The sequence below is a fragment of the Ctenopharyngodon idella genome, chromosome 24 (genome assembly GCF_019924925.1).
Source record: "Ctenopharyngodon idella isolate HZGC_01 chromosome 24, HZGC01, whole genome shotgun sequence".
NCBI lineage: Eukaryota > Metazoa > Chordata > Actinopteri > Cypriniformes > Xenocyprididae > Ctenopharyngodon > Ctenopharyngodon idella.
Window position 1 is genome coordinate 4,254,901 of NC_067243.1, and position 20,228 is coordinate 4,275,128.

The 20,228-nt window shown below is 36.5% G+C and overlaps 1 protein-coding gene across 1 annotated transcript in view; it reads right to left on the reverse strand.

Moving 5' to 3' along the window:
* LOC127507355 (A disintegrin and metalloproteinase with thrombospondin motifs 20-like) overlaps positions 1-20,228 on the reverse strand; it is an 84,251-nt gene that overhangs the window by 46,566 nt on the left and 17,457 nt on the right. The window contains 8 exon segments of the mRNA XM_051884395.1: positions 873-977; positions 2,591-2,732; positions 8,334-8,480; positions 10,403-10,508; positions 11,209-11,249; positions 11,391-11,515; positions 13,219-13,302; positions 14,333-14,580. Of these exon segments, the coding sequence (XP_051740355.1) occupies positions 873-977; positions 2,591-2,732; positions 8,334-8,480; positions 10,403-10,508; positions 11,209-11,249; positions 11,391-11,515; positions 13,219-13,302; positions 14,333-14,580 (998 nt within the window).

A 20,228-nucleotide genomic window follows, 5' to 3' on the forward strand; every position in this document is an offset into this window, starting at 1 on the left:
CTCTTTCATGCCCTTCTGGCTTTAATCAGACGACAGCGAGAACAACCAATAAACGCTCCTCACCCTCCTTCCTCCACAGGGCTTCACGTACTGCACGGCAGTCCCACGGTTAATGAGAACGGGAAAGGTTTCAGCTTTCCCATCCACTAGCCTGATTGAGGTTGTTTTGCTTGGATTAAGGTACTGCCTACCTCAGTTAACATTTGATTCACTCAGAAAGGCTTGTTCCTGTAGTTTCCCCTGCAGTTAAAGGGTTAAAAGGAAGGAAAAACGGACCCCCTCCTTCTGCAGCTCTCTTCTCTGAAAGTAGCGTCTTTTGTGTTGCTCTAAACCCAAGACTCTCTAAAACTCCTCTGACCGCTGACCCACTCACCCACATCGTAAAGAGGTTTGGGGGTCACGGGTTCACAACAAGGTGATCTGCGGGCGGCGTTCAGTTTCAAAGGCTTGATACTTCACCTCGGTTCTCAGCTCTCAAAGATCCAGCAGCAATGAACTAAATGTGGCTAATTAGCATTGTAATCGAGAGGTGAGAGAAAACAAGAGAAGGGCTAACCTTAACATCACAATACTTACAGGACAGACTCTCCTGTTTATGTACACCCACTATATTCTGCCAACTGATTTTCTTTTACAGACTATCTTGTAGCTCTTGGTGTTCCAGTTTGTTAGATGTAGGATTAAACAAATACCCCTAAATGAATCTGACTCAGTGTTTAGGCAGCTAATGTCACAGACAAGAATGAGTTCTCGAAGTAAACCAGCTATGCAAGCTCACATTACCATCCTCATCAGCTTTGACATTTCAGTTTAACGCACGACTGACCGCCAGACAAAAACACAGGGATGAATGCATAGGGAAAGTGTCTTACCATGCCATAGCCACACTCGGTCCCATCAGCAAGAGGCATGTGCTGCGTACGACATCCCTTATGGTCGCCCTCAGCACTGGTGCACCAGAGGCGCTTGCACTGTTTCTGCAATCGGCAAGAGTCACTTCAGTCAAAACTGGAGAAACAATGACTTGAACATTGGTAAATCAAACCCTTCCCATGTACCCGAGAGTTCCCTTGACTTGGGTACATGCCTAAATACAGTTGGGGCACTAGTATAGACAATGGATTCAGATGGTTAGTTAAATGAGCTTTGAGACTACAAGAACCCAACAACCAGAAGAAATGATGAACAACAGAAGAACTGAAGAAATAATGACTTGAATATTGTTAAATCAAACCCTTCTCAAGTATTTGAGAGTTCTCTTGATTGGGTACAAACCTAAATACATTTACGTCACTAGTAAGGTTGTCAAAAATGCATACTTCGGTACCAAGTTGGTACAGAAACTTTAAAAATGTGACGATACCAGCATTTTCCCCTAACATTTTGAGCACTGTTGAGTGGATTCTTAAACACCTCTGATTGGCCATTGTGTTCACGCGCTCAACAGATAGGTCTGTGATTGGCTACAATGATCAACGCTTTTGAGCGTTTGAAATGCTCCCGTGTGTATCTGTGTGAGCACTCGGTGATGAGCAACAAAGATGTCTATTTACAACGTTTTTGAAGCGTAGATCATTGTAGCCAATCACAGACCTATCTGTTGAGCACGTGAACACAATGGCCAATCAGAGGTGTTTAATAATCCACTCAACAGCGCTCAAAATGTTAGGGGAAAATGCTGGTATCGTCACATTTTTAAAATTTCAGTACCAAAGTTGATACCGTAAGGTTTCTGTAAGTTGGTACTTTTAACAACCCTAGTGACTAGTATAGACAATGGATTCAGATGGTTAGTTAAATGAGCTTTGAGACTTCAAGAACCCAATGTCAAAAATGCCAACATCGGTACAAAGTCGGTACTGAAACTTTAAAAATGTGATGATAGCAGCATTTCCCCTTAGCATTTTGAATGCCTCTGATTGGCCATTGTGTTCACACGCTCAACAGATATGTCTGTGATTGATATGTCAACGCTTTTGAGTGTTTGAAAGCAGGCGTCTATCGGCAGATCTGTCTATTAGCAGATCCCTAATATATAATATATAGCCTGCTTTCAAACGCTCCCGTGTGTATCTGTATAAGCACTCGGTGATGAGCTTCAAAGACGTCTATTTTTCAACATGTTTTTGAAGTGTTGATTATTGTAGCCAATCACAGAAATATCTGTTGAGCGTGTGAACATAATGGCAATCAGAGGTGTTTAAGAATCCGCTCAACAGCGATCAAAATGCTGGTATCGGCATGTTTTTAAAATTTCAGTACCGACTTGTTACCAAAGTTGGTACTTTTGACAACCGTAGTCACTAGTATAGACAATGGATTCAAATGGTTAGTTTAATGAGCTTTGAGACTTCAAGAACCCAATGACCAGAAGAAATGAGGAACAATGGGAGAACTTAAGAGGAGGTTAAAGACACAGTTGGGTTCCCTAAAGACTTCCCTGGTCGTTAAATGACTAAACAGCCTCCCAAAAGGATGACAGACCAATGCACAAAGCAACACTGGATCTCTCACTAACAGGGTGGTCACTGAGTTAAGGTGTCACTGATACATTTGGGATCCATTGTCAAAGTATATTTAGATGTCGTACCATGAACGGACAGACTTGGGAGCCGGGACCGAACATGAGTTCACACTGTCGGTTGGCGTTGTAGAGTTGACCTGGCAGCTGGTTGGGAAGGTTATACGTCCTGCCCGAGGGCTCGTCCAGGAGACATTCACCATAACCAGTGCTGAGAAGAAAAAAACATACAGATATCAACACATTTCATCAAGGACAACTCTGGTTTCTTGGTTTCTGCCCCTTGGTTTCTACTATCATAAATCATTTGTTGTTATTTTGCATCAGTTGTCAATGGATAATACAAATGCAGTCTTTCTGATTTCACCAGGCATCTGAAGGCCAAGTGTACGATGGAGGCAGCGGTGGGTGGTCTGCTTTGTTACCTGCTGATAACTGATTGAATGGACTTAGTTAGACAACACAAAGGCTGCATTTGAATGTGGGAAAAGACAGTGTTTTCTAACAATGGTGGGTCTCCAAGAATCAACACAACGGTGCCAAAACCAACGTTTCAGCACATCAGTCCAACATGCCTTCAGCTCCAGCTACGTCTTGACATATATGTCCCACCACACCCTTCCTTTGAAACACATAAAGGAGCAACAAAAGAGCAGCTGTACATTGAAGCTCATTGAATTGTTGGGCTTAACGTCTCTGAATGGCTCTTTCAGCAGAGAGGGAACAAAGCAAACCTCCTTGACAAAGTCTTTTCTCCGTTTGCCTTCCGCATGCTCACCTTTCTGCAAGGGAGAACGGAAACTGAAGCTCAGAATAGCCGTGTTATGCAATTATGTGAGTTGCTGTTTCAATTTGTCCTTGGCTTTGAGACTAAACACCTGTGTCAGCTGATTTTGTCCTCTCATTACCTCGCTCACCCTTTACTCCCACTCCAGACACCCTACAAGACACCTTTGTCTATATGAAGGGAAAAACGAACACTACACGAGGGGCATGTGTCCTTCTGTGGGACTCATTTATCCATCAGAGTTAGGATGACAGCACAGAGAAGCAGCGTACGCTCTCGTCTCTCTGCACCTCGTCATCAGCACATTCGAGTTATGAGGTTGTTCATAAAATCAGCAAGACTGAGGCTGACAAAAACCTTTCACAGGAGTATGCTAGTGCAAAGCTCTTAAAGAGTGATAAGATTACAGTAAACTGAGACCATCAGATCTCTAAGTATCTCTCAGCTACGCTCAAGTGAGTGTGTGAATTCAGGCTCTTTCACATGATTAGAACTGCAACCAATGAATACTGGACAATTTGCATTGTTACACTAGAGTTACAAAGACAGTTCACCTAAAAAACAAAAGTTGTGAATGCAAAAGGAGATATTTTGAAGAACAATTTTGGACCCCACTGGTTTTCATTATATAGACAAAAAGACAAAATATCTTCTTTTTGTGTTCCACAGACAAAAAGAAAGTCTTGGAATGACATGAGGGTGAGTAAATGATGCAGTACTTGTAATTTTTGGAGAATGTATCCCTTTAAGAGAGGTTATTTATATATCATTGTAATTACTGAGGTACTCCGAGGAGCTCTGAAGAATACTGCATTGCGAAAAACACAATAATACCAATGTACTTGCTCGAAAAAGTGCCGTAGGAACATTTGGGTTCATGAAATGTTGTGGTTAATCAGTGAGCAGGTTTCTTTGAGTTCAGGTCAGGCTGCGCCCTTCTAGCACAGACATGAAGTCCACACCTGGAGATCATTTGGGCGGGTTGGTAAAGTGAGTTTATTAAGGAAAATGACTCACAGTTATTATTACTGAAGGTTTTTTGGACATGTACCATGGTACCTTGGAGAAACAAGTAAATATCATGGTACATAAATACAGTAATCATTCAGTACCCTAGTATTAGTATCATCTGACACCATGGTTTTCTCTGTTCATTTGACAGATTAAAGGCTTTTCGACGTCAAACGTCATTCTAGCCCATTTAAGAATAATATCCATATATTTTCACCACTTCACATTTAACTTCTATGGGGCGTTCTGTAGAGCTTGTCTGAGCGAGCAACAGCAACCTCATTTTCATTAGTAAAGCGGCGTTTTGGTGCAGAGGGACTTGATATATTGAGAGTTTTAGCATGAGAATCAAGTTGATTCGTCCTTGAACAGAGCAAGGACAGAACAAGACGTTCCTCATTTCTCAGACATTCAGCAGCTGCTTCTAAAAGACTCAATGAACGTCTGAGCTAATTGAGCTTTAATGTAAAAGAAGCGTCTCTCGTTAGATCATGCCATGGAAAGTAACAGGCTTTGCCAACATTTAAGGTGTGCATAGAAAAGCGAGCTTTTACGCTACTAACTCAACGCACTTTTCAGCAAATGTAGTTTGTTTTTGTCTTCAAAATCGCAGCTTTTCCAGTAACAAATCGATTTTTGCATGACAAAATACTCCATCACTGTAACATCAACAACAACTTAACAGCCGAGTGAACTGAGTTAATAATCAAACACACTAACTTAAACTGCCTTGGGATTCTGAGAAGTCATAAAACGATTAGAAAAATGAGTATCTGAGCAACATTTTATGCTTTAAAATGCAGCTAGACTGTAGCTTGACAAACCATTGCCATATGATGATAAACACTACACTGCAAACCAAAAATGATGTTCTTTCTCAGTATTTCTGTCTTGTTTTCCAGCACAAATACCTAAACATTCTTAAATCAAGATACATTTACTGGAGACGCAAAATGACTGAAGATATGAAGTCTTGTTTCCTGAAAAAACTCATCAAAATTTAGTGCTTAAAACAAGAAATATCTGCCAGTGGGGTCAGAAAAATAATCTTGTTTTTCCTTTGAATTTAGATAATTTTTCTGATCCCATTGGCAGATATTTGTTCTTGTTCTAAGCACAAACTCACTTCAGTTTGATGCATATGTCAGTAAACAAGACTTAATATCTTTAAGTCATGTCATTTTTCTTCTCCAGTAAATGTATCTTGATGTTTGTGCTGGAAAACAAGACAGAAATACAGAGGAAGAACATCATTTTTTTGCAGTGTAATAGTAACGTATGATTGTGCTTGCATGCAGTGTTTCAGTGTGTGTGTTCAGTTTAATCTCCTCACAGGAGAGTGTTGCGTCTTGAAGAGCTCTTGAGGTTGAACGGACAGTCAAAACACAGATGCACTTGAGGTTTCTGCTGCTCTGGATGACTTTCAATGCTTCACATCGCTGGGAGAATGCATATGCTTTCCTTTTATCAACATATCTCTATCAAGAAAACTGATTTTAAACATTTTCTCACATAACGCCATGAGATAGAAAGCAGAGCAAACAGAGACTTTTGCTCTCAGATGTTTCTCCTGAGAAAAAGACCAAAATAAGAAGAAATCTCAGTATTTTCTCAAACATCTCAACAATATCTAACTCCAATAAGAGTAACATTTGAGCACTAAAACTGTCCTCCTACAGAAGAAATTACCAAAACTGTCTACCAAAGGTCTTAAAGTCAACATAAACATGTTTATAATCCATTTTACTGATGCATTTCTGAGTGAAACAGAATGATTGAGGAAAAGATAAGATTTTACCCACAAATGTAGTCTAAAAAATGCTTTTAATTACTCTATGACTATTAGTAAAATAATTTGCTTAAGGTAATGATTTTGATAATTTAACAACACATTCGCAAGTTCACGATTCTCTGACGTTAAACTAGAAAACTAAACTAATATATACACCGATCAGGCATAACATTATGACCACCTTCCTAATATTGTGCTGATTCATCAGACCAGGCCACCTTCTTCCATTGCTCCGTGGTCCAGTTCTGATGCTCCACTGTTGGCTCTTTCGGCGGTGGACAGGGGTCAGCATGGGCACCCTGACTGGTCTGTGTCTATTCACGCAACAAACAGATGCACTGTGTATTCTGACTTTCTATCAGAACCAGCATTAACTTCTTGTGGACAAAATGTTCACTTGCTGCCTAATATATCCCACCCATTTTCATCATGGGCCATGATTAAAAGATAATCATTATTCACTTCACCGGTTAGTGCTCATAATGTTATGCCTGATTGGTGTTTTTTCTTATTTTCTGAATAATGCATCAAAATTAAGTTTATGCTTAAAACAATAAAAAGTATCTGCCAGTGGGTTTTCTTGTTTTAAGCAAAACCTCACTTAATTGTGATGCATTATTCAGAAAACAAGACTTGCCTCTCCAGTAAATGTATCTTGATTTATGATTGTTTAGATACTTGTACTGGAAAACAAGAGCACGTAACCTGGTCATGATACTAACCCTGATCAACAGGCCTCTCACTGACGGAGTCACTGGAGCACAGAGCAGATCAAAGGGTCGCGTTCAGGGGAAATCTAATTATAACTGACACTTCCTGTCTTAAAGGGAAGCTGCTGCGTCTCCCTCCACTCTGGACGGCCTCAATGAGCCGTTGCCCTGAGTTACGGTTGCCGAGGGGCCAAGAACGCCGGCGACTAAATGACTGTTTGTCCGGCACCTCGAGAGAAAGCAGACAGACTCAGACGAGAGTGAGACAGGAAGAGCAATTTTGAGCTCTAAAGAGCGTGACCTGGTGAGGATTTGCTCAAAGGTCAGTTTAACTTTAAAACCTGACATCTGATATTAGACACAGCCTGCTGGGAAAATGGTTGTGTTTAAGGACATGCTTAACCAGATAAACTAGTTCCCCACCAGCTTAGCCAAGGTGGTCTACCAGCTCTAACCTGCTGACCAACTGATTCAGACTCCAATCACCTAAACCAGCTAATCTCCAATCAACTAGAAACCAGAGTTATTATCGTTAACTAAAACTAAAACCATAAAAAAAATTAATTAAATGAAATAAAATAAACGTTTATATATATATATATATTTGGGTCATTGACAAATAAGGTTTTTAAAAGTGTAAAAAAAAAAACATAATGGAGATATAATTAATTTTGAAGGGTTTTTATAATCAATTAACTGCTTTTGTCATTTTTTACAAAATCTGTCACCAAAAAAGTAATTTGGTTTAACCAAAATTTTGGTTTTACCGAATAACGATATTTTCAAACAATGCTAACAGACTGATATCTAGGTAGCAAAAGGACAATCAAAATTTTATATTTAGTACAAGTTTTTAAAATATTACAACATTTTCCATGTTTTATAGCGGTTGTACCGACTGACCTGATGTTTCGGGACATGTGTATGATCAAGAGAAAACATGAATTTTTCAAATAGTTAAGAGAGAGTTAGTTACTTTGCTTCATGACCATGTGGTCCTTTGCAGGTGTCTGAATGATGTCACATCCTGTCACATGATATTGACCACATGACTTGATCCAAAATGGTCCCTTTATATCGGTTACTCCGAATGACATCAATGAAATTCATTTTTCCGGACATTCTTTCTCGTAACAAAGCAACGACTTCTACACATAATTTTAATACTTTTTTGCACTATGTTGATATATGATGATATAAAATCATACCAGAATAAAAAATATATACATTTACTACATTTTAAGATATTTTAATCACAAATGAAATGGCTGTATTGGCCTTCAGACGGTTAAACCGAATGACCTTTTGACACTTCAAAATCTTTAAAATACCTTTATATGTAGAAAAATATAATTAAAACCTTTTGGATTCAATAAAAGTGATCTAGTTGTACTTCCTTACATACTTTGGATGTCATATCTTTGTTTTTCATTATTATTAAGGCCTTTGGACAAAAAAATGACCCGTCACGTCATTGACCCATATATAAGATGAAACCAGAGATGCACCTACTCCAGGAAATCCGTGACGTATTTGCGGCTGCATTTGGACCAGGACCAGGGGCTGGTGTCGTAGTTGAGGGTTGGAGCCATGACGTGGTACTGATGCTTGACTCCGGCCTCTCGGCACTTCGGACTGTCGTCATGTGGCATGTTGAACCTGCGACACACACACACAATCCACAGCAGAGAGTTCATGCACTTCCAGAAACAAGGAGGATACAAGAACTGTGACGGTACTGGATAAATACCAACATTACACTGCAAAAAAAAAAATGATGTTCTTCCTCAGTGTTTCTGTCTTGTTTTCCAGCACAAATACCTAAACATTCTTAAATCAAGATACATTTACTGGAGAAGAGAAATGACTGAAAAAAAAAAGTTTATGCTAAAAATGAGAACAAATCTCTTGATTTAAGAATGTTTTGATATTTGTGCTGGAAAACAAGACAGAAACGCTGAGGAAGAACATCATTTATTTTAAGATACTTCAAAAAATTCTTATCTTCTAAAATTCTTATATCCAAAAAACCATATTCATACCGTGGTATTTCTGTTAGTGCCTTGATGTGTGTGACTGTCAACAAAAAACAAAACCTCTTTTTGTGGCAGAAAGGAAAAGTCCAGCAATAAAATCCTTAAATAAAAGCTGTATTGAGATGAATCTGATGTCTGAAATAGAAATGCAGTGATGTCAGAGTCCAGAAACAGCTGTGAAATCAGACACAAACAGCTGTGTTTACGGAGATCCTTCAGACTCCATCTGTGAGGCTTCATATGCACATTAAATGTATTTCATATGTTACATTCATGAAATACTTTAACTGTCTGAATCGGTTTCATTTCCAGAACATCTGTGCTGTTGATCAAAAGGGTTCGACTCGCTCAGATAACTGTGTCTGTCCATCATTTATACGATGTCCACCGGTCCGGAATCACACTTGTTCTTTGGACACTATTAGTCGGCAAGACGTGATGTTCTTCCTCAGTATTTCTGTCCAGTAATCACTAGTAAACTTCACAATTATTACAAAGAAAGGACAAGGACATTCTTAGAAAAAAAAGAGTTCTATATATAATTCTAGGGTTCTTGAACAAATTTTAAAGAACCATTTTCTAGTGATAAAGTATGTTTACGAGCTGTTTAATTCCTAAAATTGAATTAAAATAACAAAATTATTTCATTAAAATTAAATCCATGATAAGAACCCATAAAAGGTTCTGTAGATGAAGCACCTGACGGAACTCTATAAGGTTCTATAGAAGATTCTCTTCTAAGAGTAACACATCGAATTAAAGGTGACATTTTGAAGCAGGAAAACTGAAATAGTAAAATGTACACCAATAATATGTTTTATTGACAACATTGAAAAATATTTTGTGCATGTGTGTTTCATCTGGAGGACAGATTGTAAATGTTACTGTATTGTGCTGTGAAGGGCTTCCTTTGGACGTTGGCTTTGCTTTTGGAAAAGTTGATTTGGAAGGCGGTTTGACCTCATCGTCCCACTGCAGCGCATGGAATTCCCTCCGACGGTCGCATGGCTATCATTCTTACACACACACGGATCCACACTGGATTCATTTATACAGAGAGTTCGATGTTCTGAGCTCACGTAACATCACTAATATGACACTGATGAAAACACAGGCCTCTCTTCATCATCTACTGCAAAAAAATGATGTTCAGTATTTTTGTCTTGTTTTCCAGCACAAATATGTAAACATTCTTAAATCAAGATACATTTACTGCAGAAGAGAAATGACTGAAGATATTAAGTCTTGTTTACTGACAAAATCATCAAAATGAAGTGAGTTTGTACTTAAAACAAGTAACATAACCTTAATTCAAAAGGAAAACAAGATTATTTTGGCTCCATTGGCAGATATTTGTTCTTGTTTTAAGAAAGTTTAGATATTTGCACTGGAAAAGAAGACAAAAGTACAGAGGAAGAACATCATTTAATGCAGTGTAAACAGCGGCTGTCGGTTGGTCTGTTATGAAAGCGCCGGGTCTTTATTGCGTTCTGCACCTGCGCTCTCTGAGAGGTGCTTTTGTGAGGGTCTTTCAGGGAAACTTACACGTGTCCCAGCTCGTGAGCGATGGTGAAGGAAGCGCTCAGGCCGTTCTCCTCGCTGATGGAGCAGCTCCGGTACGGGTCGCACATGGTTCCCAGCTCTGCCAAACCTTCAGGTTTACACACACAGAAAAAGAAAATATGATATTATCCACTGCTTTTCCATTTGAATGATCGCTGCGCAGCTTGAATGAGATTGCAGGCCCTAAACACCTGCTGGGGCCCTGCACAGGTCACTGGGTCTGTGCTGACGTCCAGGACTCATTCATGACCCACAGCTGGTCCTGTACGACACGCTGATGACAGTCAAATGAAGCTCAGCTGACAGACTTCCTGTAGGGTCTGTTTCTGCTTCAGGAACCAGATTTCGCTTCAGGAACCAGATTAAGTGACACACTAATGAACACACTAATGAAAATGTCCTTTGTACGGCCTACTATTATTAAAAACAAAAACATATGTGAAAAGATATGCGAGAGTTGCTGTCACATGACCTACAGGACTCCAAAAAAAATGTAATTCAATTAAGAAAAAAAACCTGCTATGCCACGTTTTCAAACCAATGTTTTGTGATAGTGCCAGTTTGATAAGTCAAAATAATGAGTTAAAAAGCAGAGAAAGCAAACTATTTTTTTCGCATTTTCGAAGCATTTTGAGTGCTTTACCTAGCTGTACGCTACAGGTTTAAGTGAATGCAATAGCTCATCTGTTTATTCATACTGCATCCTGCAGAAATAAAACATCAGGACTGTAGTATGCTAGTGTGAACATAACCAGTGTGATGTGATGAAACACAAAGAAGATCTTTACCTAACGTGTCACACTTGTCTTTTGCTCGGCAGATGTCCTCCCTGAGAAACAAACACACTCATAATACAACACACATACACACAAGTGTTTATGCTTTAATCAAGTTCAATCGACTGTTGTAATGAAAAAGGTGTGACTTAGGAAAGCAAAGGTTATGAGGTCAAAAGTCAAGTTAAGGTCACCTGGTTATGAGAAGGGCCGTGTCATGATGACCTGGGTGACTGTCGTCCAAAACATTGTGACTTTGTTGCCACATGCAGAAGTTATGAAGTGTTGCAGTAGCATAGAAGTTTATATTCGGTCCTTCCTGAGAAAAAAAAAAAAATCACGCTTTAATATACAGTACAAAACAAATTATTATAGCTGATCGGAGAGGAATAACAGCTTAGATGTTGCTCGTTTATGTCTCAGGACACTATTATTTTACTGAAGTATCAAGCCTGTTTCTCCTAAACTTCCACACAAATGAATCAGCTCAGATCATTTGATGAGAAATAATTGAGATCATATTGAGATCTCTAAGTTTTGATGGCAGACTTTGGGGTCTTGAGCAAATCTGTGCACAGTTTCAGACATTTTTGAGATCTCTTTTGAAAATGTAGAAGAGACACTTGTGAAATTATTGTGGTCTTTTTCTCTGGAGAAACTTCAGCAAAAGTCTCCATTTAATCTCACTGATCTCTGTTTCTTCTAAACTTCCACACAAATGAGTAGGCTCAGATCATTTGATGAGAAATGATTGAGATCATATTGAGATCTCTGACTTTCAATAACAGACTTGGGGGTCTTTAGCAAATCTGAGCACAGCTTGAGACATTATTGAGATGTCTTTTGAAACTTTAGAAGAGACGTGTGAGATTACTGGAGAAACATCTGAGACTTCAGCAAAAGTCTCCATTTAATTCACTGCTGTCTAGGAGAAACAAATGAGAACTTAAAGAGATCTCATGTTGCTTGTTTATGTCTCAGGACACTTAATGCATTATTTCACTGAAGTATCAACCTGGTCTCAGATGTTTTCCACAGACTTACACATAAATGAGTCAGCTGAGATCATTTGATGAGAAATGATTGAGATCATATTGAGATCACTGACTTTTGATGACAGACTTTGGGGTCTTTAGCAAATCTGAGCACAGCTTGAGACATTATTGAGATCTCTTTTGAAACTTTAGAAGAGACGTGTGAGATTACTGGAGAAACATCTGAGACTTCAGCAAAAGTCTTCATTTAATCTCACTGCTATCTAGGAGAAACAAATGAGAACTTAACAAGATCTCATTTTGCTCGTTTATGTCTCAGGACACTTAATGCATTATTTCACTAAAATATCAACTTTTTCTCAGATGTTTCCCCTAGACTTACACATAAATGTGTCAGCTCATATCATTTGATGAGAAATGATTGAGATCATATTGAGATCTCTGACTTTCGATGACAGACTTTGGGGTCTTTAGCAAATCTGAGCACAGCTTGAGTCATTTTTGAGATCTACTCTGAAACTGTAGAAGAGACGTGAGATTACTGGAGTCTTTTTCTTTGGAGAAACATCTGAGAGTTCAGCAAAAGTCTTCATTTAATCTCACTGCTGTCTAGGAGAAACAAATGAGAACTTAAAGAGATCTCATGTTGCTTGTTTATGTCTCAGGACACTTAATGTATTATTTCACTGAAGTATCAACCTGGTCTCAGATGTTTTCCACAGACTTACACATAAATGAGTCAGCTCAGATCATTTGATAAGAAATGATGAGATCATATTGAGATTTCTGACTTTTGAAGACAGACTTTGGGGTCTTGAGCAAATCTAAGCACATTTTGAGACATTGAGATCTCTTTTGAAACTGTAGAAGCGACGTGTGAGATTATTAGAGTCTTTTTCTCTGGAGAAACATCTGAGCAAAAGCAAAAGTATTCATTTAATCTCACTGCTGTCTAGGAGAAACAAATGAGAACTTAAAGAGATCTCATTTGTCATTCATCTTTCCAAAAGGACGTTTTCTGATGTACCTGTTCATTATGTACGACGATGAGTTTGACAATCATGATGTTGATCAGGTTTCCTACACTGGGGTCTCTGTAGATCGCAGCAACCTGAAACGACAGAGGCTTTTAGTCAAAAATACCCATAAACCACTGCTCTTCCAAATATACTGATAAACCACTTTGACACATCAGATGTTGACTTTCATCTAATGACTCATGTTTGAGGATATTTCCTGCCCAAAAGTCAAATGACTGTCCTGCTCTATATCTCCTAAACCAGTTTATAAAGAGCAAAATTCCAGGTCAAATCCTGTCGTAACTCTGAGGCGATCCAACAGGAAGTCATTAGTTCACCATAAACACTAAGTGTTTAGAAGAAGCCAAAGGGGAAACCTCAAACAGACGGCTACAATTACACAGAGAGACAGACAGAGGGGAACATCTCCACTATAAATCACTGTCAGACGCACTAATGGAGTCTTCTGATTGGCCGAGAGAACACGCCCACACCACTATGACATCATCAGCGCGCTATAACTCAATCAGATCAACATTTTATTAATTAATTCTTGACATCTTTAATGTATATCACCATGTCAGATGCACTAATGATACTTTTTTTGGCCTCTGAAGGGCCTTGGGGTATCATGTAAATATCATGGTATATGACCATGATTATCATGCAGTACTATGGTATATACCAAAGTATCATCACTGTAGCATTCACCAGCATTATTAGGTGTAAATATCGTCCATATGCTGTTTTGAACAGGTTTTACTCATTTATATCTGGATTTAAACCCAAAACTGGCTCATCAACTCAAAATATATGGACCGAAGCAGTGCGGGTGGGCAGAAGACCCCCTGATGGTTCATATCAAAGCACGGCCTTGTGGGTAAAAAGTCCAGCCAAGTTATTATGGAGTAAATCAATATCACACACACATGTGGTATGGGATCAATTATTGATTAAAACTATTTAATAGACTGAATGCTCATGAGACCAACAGCAGAGTTATGAGCTCAAAAACAAGAGAAACTACAGATCTGTTTCTCTAATAATAACACAATCCCATGGAGGACAATTCCATAATTCATTTATGACTGAGAGAAATTAATAAAATGTTCATTTACTTACTACTGACATGATTGTAAGTATGTAGTGCTCCAGGTTTCGTCCGTGATGTCGAACCATCTTGGTGTCGGCCGTCACCATGAGCTCAACGAAGCGCGGGTACGACAGGAAGCGTCTCTTGCGTGAATGAGAGCCGCTGGAATCATCTTTGGAATGAGCCGCACGCTTCTGCATCGTTTCCTGTATCGACATCACTTCCTCTTCCAGAGTTCTGTTGCTATGGAGACTGATGTGATTGTTCTTGTGATGTTCTGTGGGAAAAGAAACAAATCTTCATAAACCCTTTTACTGTATTACAGTAAAAAATTTAATTAATATATTAAATTAATGTATATTTAAAGGCAGTACAAAAATTTAAATATGTACCTTTCATTTATATTTTTAAATATTTAACTAATATGTTTAGAAATAAAACATTAACATAATAAAATAAATACTACATTTATTTCTAAATATATTTATATGCATAAATAAATATAATTAATATTTAATATGAACAATTTAATATTTAAAAGTTTCATTATTAATAATATAAATTTTCAATATACAATTTAATAATAACATATACTTTTATTATTACAATTCTTCTTAACCTCTTTTACTGCATTACAGTAAAAATTTAATTAATATATTAAATTAATATAATTTAATATAATTAAATATATATTAATATATATTAAATATATATTTAAACGGAGTATCATTATAACAATGATTTAAATGTGTATTTATATTTTATTTATATTTTGTAATATTTACCTAATGTATTTAGAAATAAAACATTAAAATATTATTAATAATAATTATTATTATGTATTTCTAAATATATTTATATACAAAAATAAATATAAATAATTAACATTTCATTTCATTAAATTTAATTTAAACCTTTAATTTAAACATTACAATTTAATATTTCAGAGTTTCATTATTAATAATACATATTGCAATAATAATAACAATAATAATACATTTTATTTCTAAATATATTGGTTAAACATATACAAATACAAAAAAAAATTGTCAGTCTCAGTTTCATTTTAACATTTTAAATATTACAATATATTAATAATAATAATAATATTTTTTCTAAATATATTTATATACAAAAATAAATATAAATAATTAATATTTAATATTTCACATAAACATTACCATTTAATATTTCAGTTTCATTATTAATACTACATATTACAACATAACAATAATAATAACAATAACTATATATATATTATACATATATTTTGTAACTATATTGTAATAGTTATAATATTATAATGAAATATGATGAAAATGTTTTTTTTTTTTTTTATAAATCAAACATGAATAAAAGCAACAGTTGATTGACAGACTGAAGGAGTGTTGCAGCAGGAGTGGAGCGCACTGATGTAGACGCTGAACCGCAGCTGATATACGACCGCATGTGGGATTATGTCAGAGAGGCACATGCTGGAAAACAGCCACGTCTGACGGCAGCAGCTGATTCCGGATCAGCTGAGACGATGACAGCTGAAACCATGACAAAAACTACTGCAGCACTGATGGCATTACCACGGTACTCTGAGATATAAAACACGTTTCTTCAGATCTGGATCAAGTACACAAACAGAGGACTTGATTCTCCAGCTCTGATCTCGAGAGCGCTGCCAAACACACACACCAAACACAAGCGTTCACTCAACTGAGAAATCTGTGAACGGCCCAGGGGAAAAAACACAGAAAGAGGAGCAGAGAAAGAGCTTTGCAGGAAGTTTTGGACTGACGCCCGTAAGAGGCACTGCTGTGTTTGAGGCGGCAGAGCCACTTCCTGTCCCATCAGCCCCACACTGTCTACTTCCTCTGAATGAATGAACGGCAGATCAATGAAGTGGAGGAGCAGCGTTCACACGCATCTGTGATACGAGTTCACTAAAACTACAACCATTACAGGCAATTCTGTTACTTTAAATTATATATAATTTAAAGTAACAGAAATGTCTGTAATGGTTATTATTAATAATAATACTATTAATAAATATTAAAAATAACAAAACTATAGACATTTAAAAAAAAATATATATATATATAAAAAAAACACACAACAAAATTACTAAAACTTTAAATAAAATTAAAAAAAAAAAAGAAAACTACTAAATGATACTAGATGTTGATGTTTTATTTTGAAACATATTGGTTACATGTATAAAAAATGCATTTCAGAGTTTCATTATAATATTATAAATGTTACAATATATTAATAATAATAATAATACTTTATTATTAAGTATATATAAATATATATATAGATATAATTTAAAAAAAATAAAACTAATAAAAATGACAAAAACACATTATTATATTTTAAATATTACATTATATTCTAAATAATAATAATAAAAATAATAACAAGGGCACAATACTACTACTACTACTTATTAATAATAAGTATATTGTTAAGTATATATAAATATATGAATGATAGTAAACACTGATCTGAGTACAGCATGATCCCAGTGAGATTTAGGGTAAGAGAACTGAAATGGTGCCACACAAACTGTTCAGGGGAAATGTCTCATGGATTACACTGGGTTTTAATGTGTTTTGAGGTTGGTTTAGGCCACTTCCCATCATCATCATCATCATCATCATCATCATTGTACGAACCGAACGCTTTGAACAAATTCCATCGCCTGACGCAAATGAAAACGACACAGACTGAAGAGCACGTCCTCCAAACACACATGCTTTACAAGGACATCTGCCTTGTGTTTATTCACACAGACCGGACGGCACACAACTCCTCTCTAACAGCACACTGGTGTAAACTACCCTGACAAGACAACGAGAGCAGCGGGGCGAACATGACAGCGGCTGTTGACGTGACCTTTGACACGAGCCTGGACTTCTTCACAAAGTTTGATGCTGATCTAAACACTGAGATCATTGATGGAAACCAATAAATCAGAATGAGACTTGAACTCTAACTGAAGTCAGCAGGACAGTAGTACAACACATTCACTGTAGGTCACACTGTAGACATGGACACTTGGAGGCTCATTCAGTCAGAGACCAGAATAGGGTTGATCTATTTTATAATAAGAATTAAAATATATTTGAAAACATATTTTACAAATTTATAATAAAATAAAAAATAACATATACATATATATATATATATATATATTCAGCAAAATAAATATATATATTAAAATATATTCAGCAAAATAAATAAATGAAAAAGTAAATGTCTAAATTAATACATAAAAAATAAATAATATTAAATATTAAATAAATACACTTTTTAACATTTAGAAAAACAAATAAATATATATTAACAAATACAATTAATATTTAAAATGTATTTAAAAATGATTTAGCAAAAATAAAAACAATAAATAAATAAAATAAATAAAATAAATAGATAGATATTTTAAATACATTTGGAAATATATTTAGCAAAAATAAATGAATGAATAAAATTAAATAAATAAATTAATAAACAAAAATTGTAAAATATATTAAGCAAAAATAGAATACAATAAATAAATAAATAATAAAAATAAATATTTAAATACATTTTAAAATATATTTGGCAAACATAAAATAAATTAATAATTCGAATATATATTTAAATATTTAAATTAAATACATTTTTAAATATATTTAGCAACAATTGCTTAAAACAAATACTTGTTTCAGTATTTTTACTTGAAACCAGATGAAGAGTTTTTCAGGTCCGCTTTTCAATGACAATAAGAAACTTTACAAACATTCAGCAACACAATTCATCATAAATGTCTGTAGAGAAACAAGCGATTCATCAAACTCATTAACATTCTTGAGCGACTGCGATGCGAGCAGACGTGCTTCTTCATCAGGTAATGTCTGAAAACATGCAGACTAGTAATTAAGAGCAATCTATCGCTCACGAGACAGAGAACATCACAGGAGATGATGGTGAAGGTCATGTAAAGATCCAGACGTTTCTCTGCGTTTAGAGACGAAAGACTGATGCAATGTCTCCACGAGCTTCACCTGCGATCTGTCAACTTTCCATCTGTCTGTCAACTTTCTGTTTTTATCATAGTTTGGACAAAAGCCACAAAGTCTGACTCCTCTGGACGCTTTTCAGTCCGTGGGATTCTTCCACCTGTTTTATCATCCATCTGGTGAAAATCATGAAACTTGACACTGCTAAACAGAAAAATGTCAAAAACTGACACCAACCAAAGCAGTGCATTCATAAGAGAGAAACACACACTCGTCTTCTGAACGTCAGACGGACGAGATGAATCGACCCGTATCGCCCTCAACCCTCATCTCTTTCCATCTGCCCACCAGCGCAGCAATGCCAGACACATGACCTGAAGAGCCAGATAAACGCCAGCATCTTCATCAGCAGCTCCGATCTAAACATCTCAAAGCATCACCTGACGCTTCATTTTTTGCCAAGTTTAGGAACACATTAGGCTGCAAGGACAATTAATCAGATTATTTGATCACATTTATTTAATTTAATGAATTAAATAATCATCTTTTGAGGTACAATATTCACATTAGGCTGATATTGCAATTTTTGTTTTTCGGTCCCCAAATTTAAGACTTCTTATAACAATTAAAGGGGACCTATTATGCCCATTTCACAAGATAAGTCTCTGGTGTCTCCAGAATGTGTCTGTGAAGTTTCAGCTCAAAATACCCCACAGATCATTTATTAGAGCTTGTCAAATTTGCCCCTATTTGGGTGTGAGCAAAAACACATCGTTTTTGTGTGTGTCCCTTTGAATGCAAATGAGCTGCTGCTCCCAGCCCAACATGGCCTCATCCCCTTTGTTCTTGGGGGCAGGGTTTATGTAAATTTTAGGGTTAGTGATGTCACTAACTCGGGAAGAAGCTAATTGTAGTCCCTACCAGCCATTTGTTGTAGTCCTTAAAAAGTGATTTCTTTAAAAGAAAATATCTCCCTTTGCATTGAACTTTGAGCGTCGTAACTTTGTAGATGTTGTTTATGATCAAACAGCAACATTACACACTAACTAAAGTTAAAAAAGTGAAATCATAATCAACCACCCCTTTAAGATGTTTGTTATGCCATGTGAGATATTTAAAACTTTTTTATGACCTGAAATTTCATAAAACTGCGTACATAGCGTACAAGAGACTGAACAAGAGACTGAACGTGATTCAATGCACCGATAAACTCAAGTCAAAGATGTTTTTCGTTCTTCACTTAGAAGTAAAAAAAAGTTCCCTTTGCAGTGATATACTGTTAATGAATATCCTGACGCTGTCCTGACATGCAGGCTTTCCTCTCAATAACAAAATAAACACACAAAAATGACAGCAGTAAGAAAACAGAAGTTCAGAAAGCATCTGATCATAGTGATGTTGATATGTTTGTACCAGCTCTCCGGCATCATGTCGACAGATGAGGTCATTAAAATTACACTGTTATGATAGTTTGATTATAAAGTAGGCTGTATTTGAGACTATAGAATATATAGATCTGGCTCTGTGAGACTATAGTTTGAATTAATCCCTTCTCTTTGCATGACACATTGACATTAAAGTACAGAACGGCTCTTTCAGCATTATCCTGAACATTGTATAAGCATTCGTTTCATGTTTCATTAAACGGTAAGTAAACGTCACATCGTTTTGATTTTCCGAGCAAAAATCCCGAGTCCTTCACATTAAAATCAGTCTACAGGCTTTCATAGACAAACTAGGAAGTCTGGGAAAGTCTCATTTTCTTAACTTTCGTTACAAGCTGTTCACATGTTTGCAATAAAATGTGATTAATACATGAAAATTCTTACATATACCCCCCCTTAAAGATGTTCACACATGATGACATTCGCTCGGCTCCACATCTGACTCTGACTCTACATAAACTCTACGTGGTTTTGAGCTTCTCTGA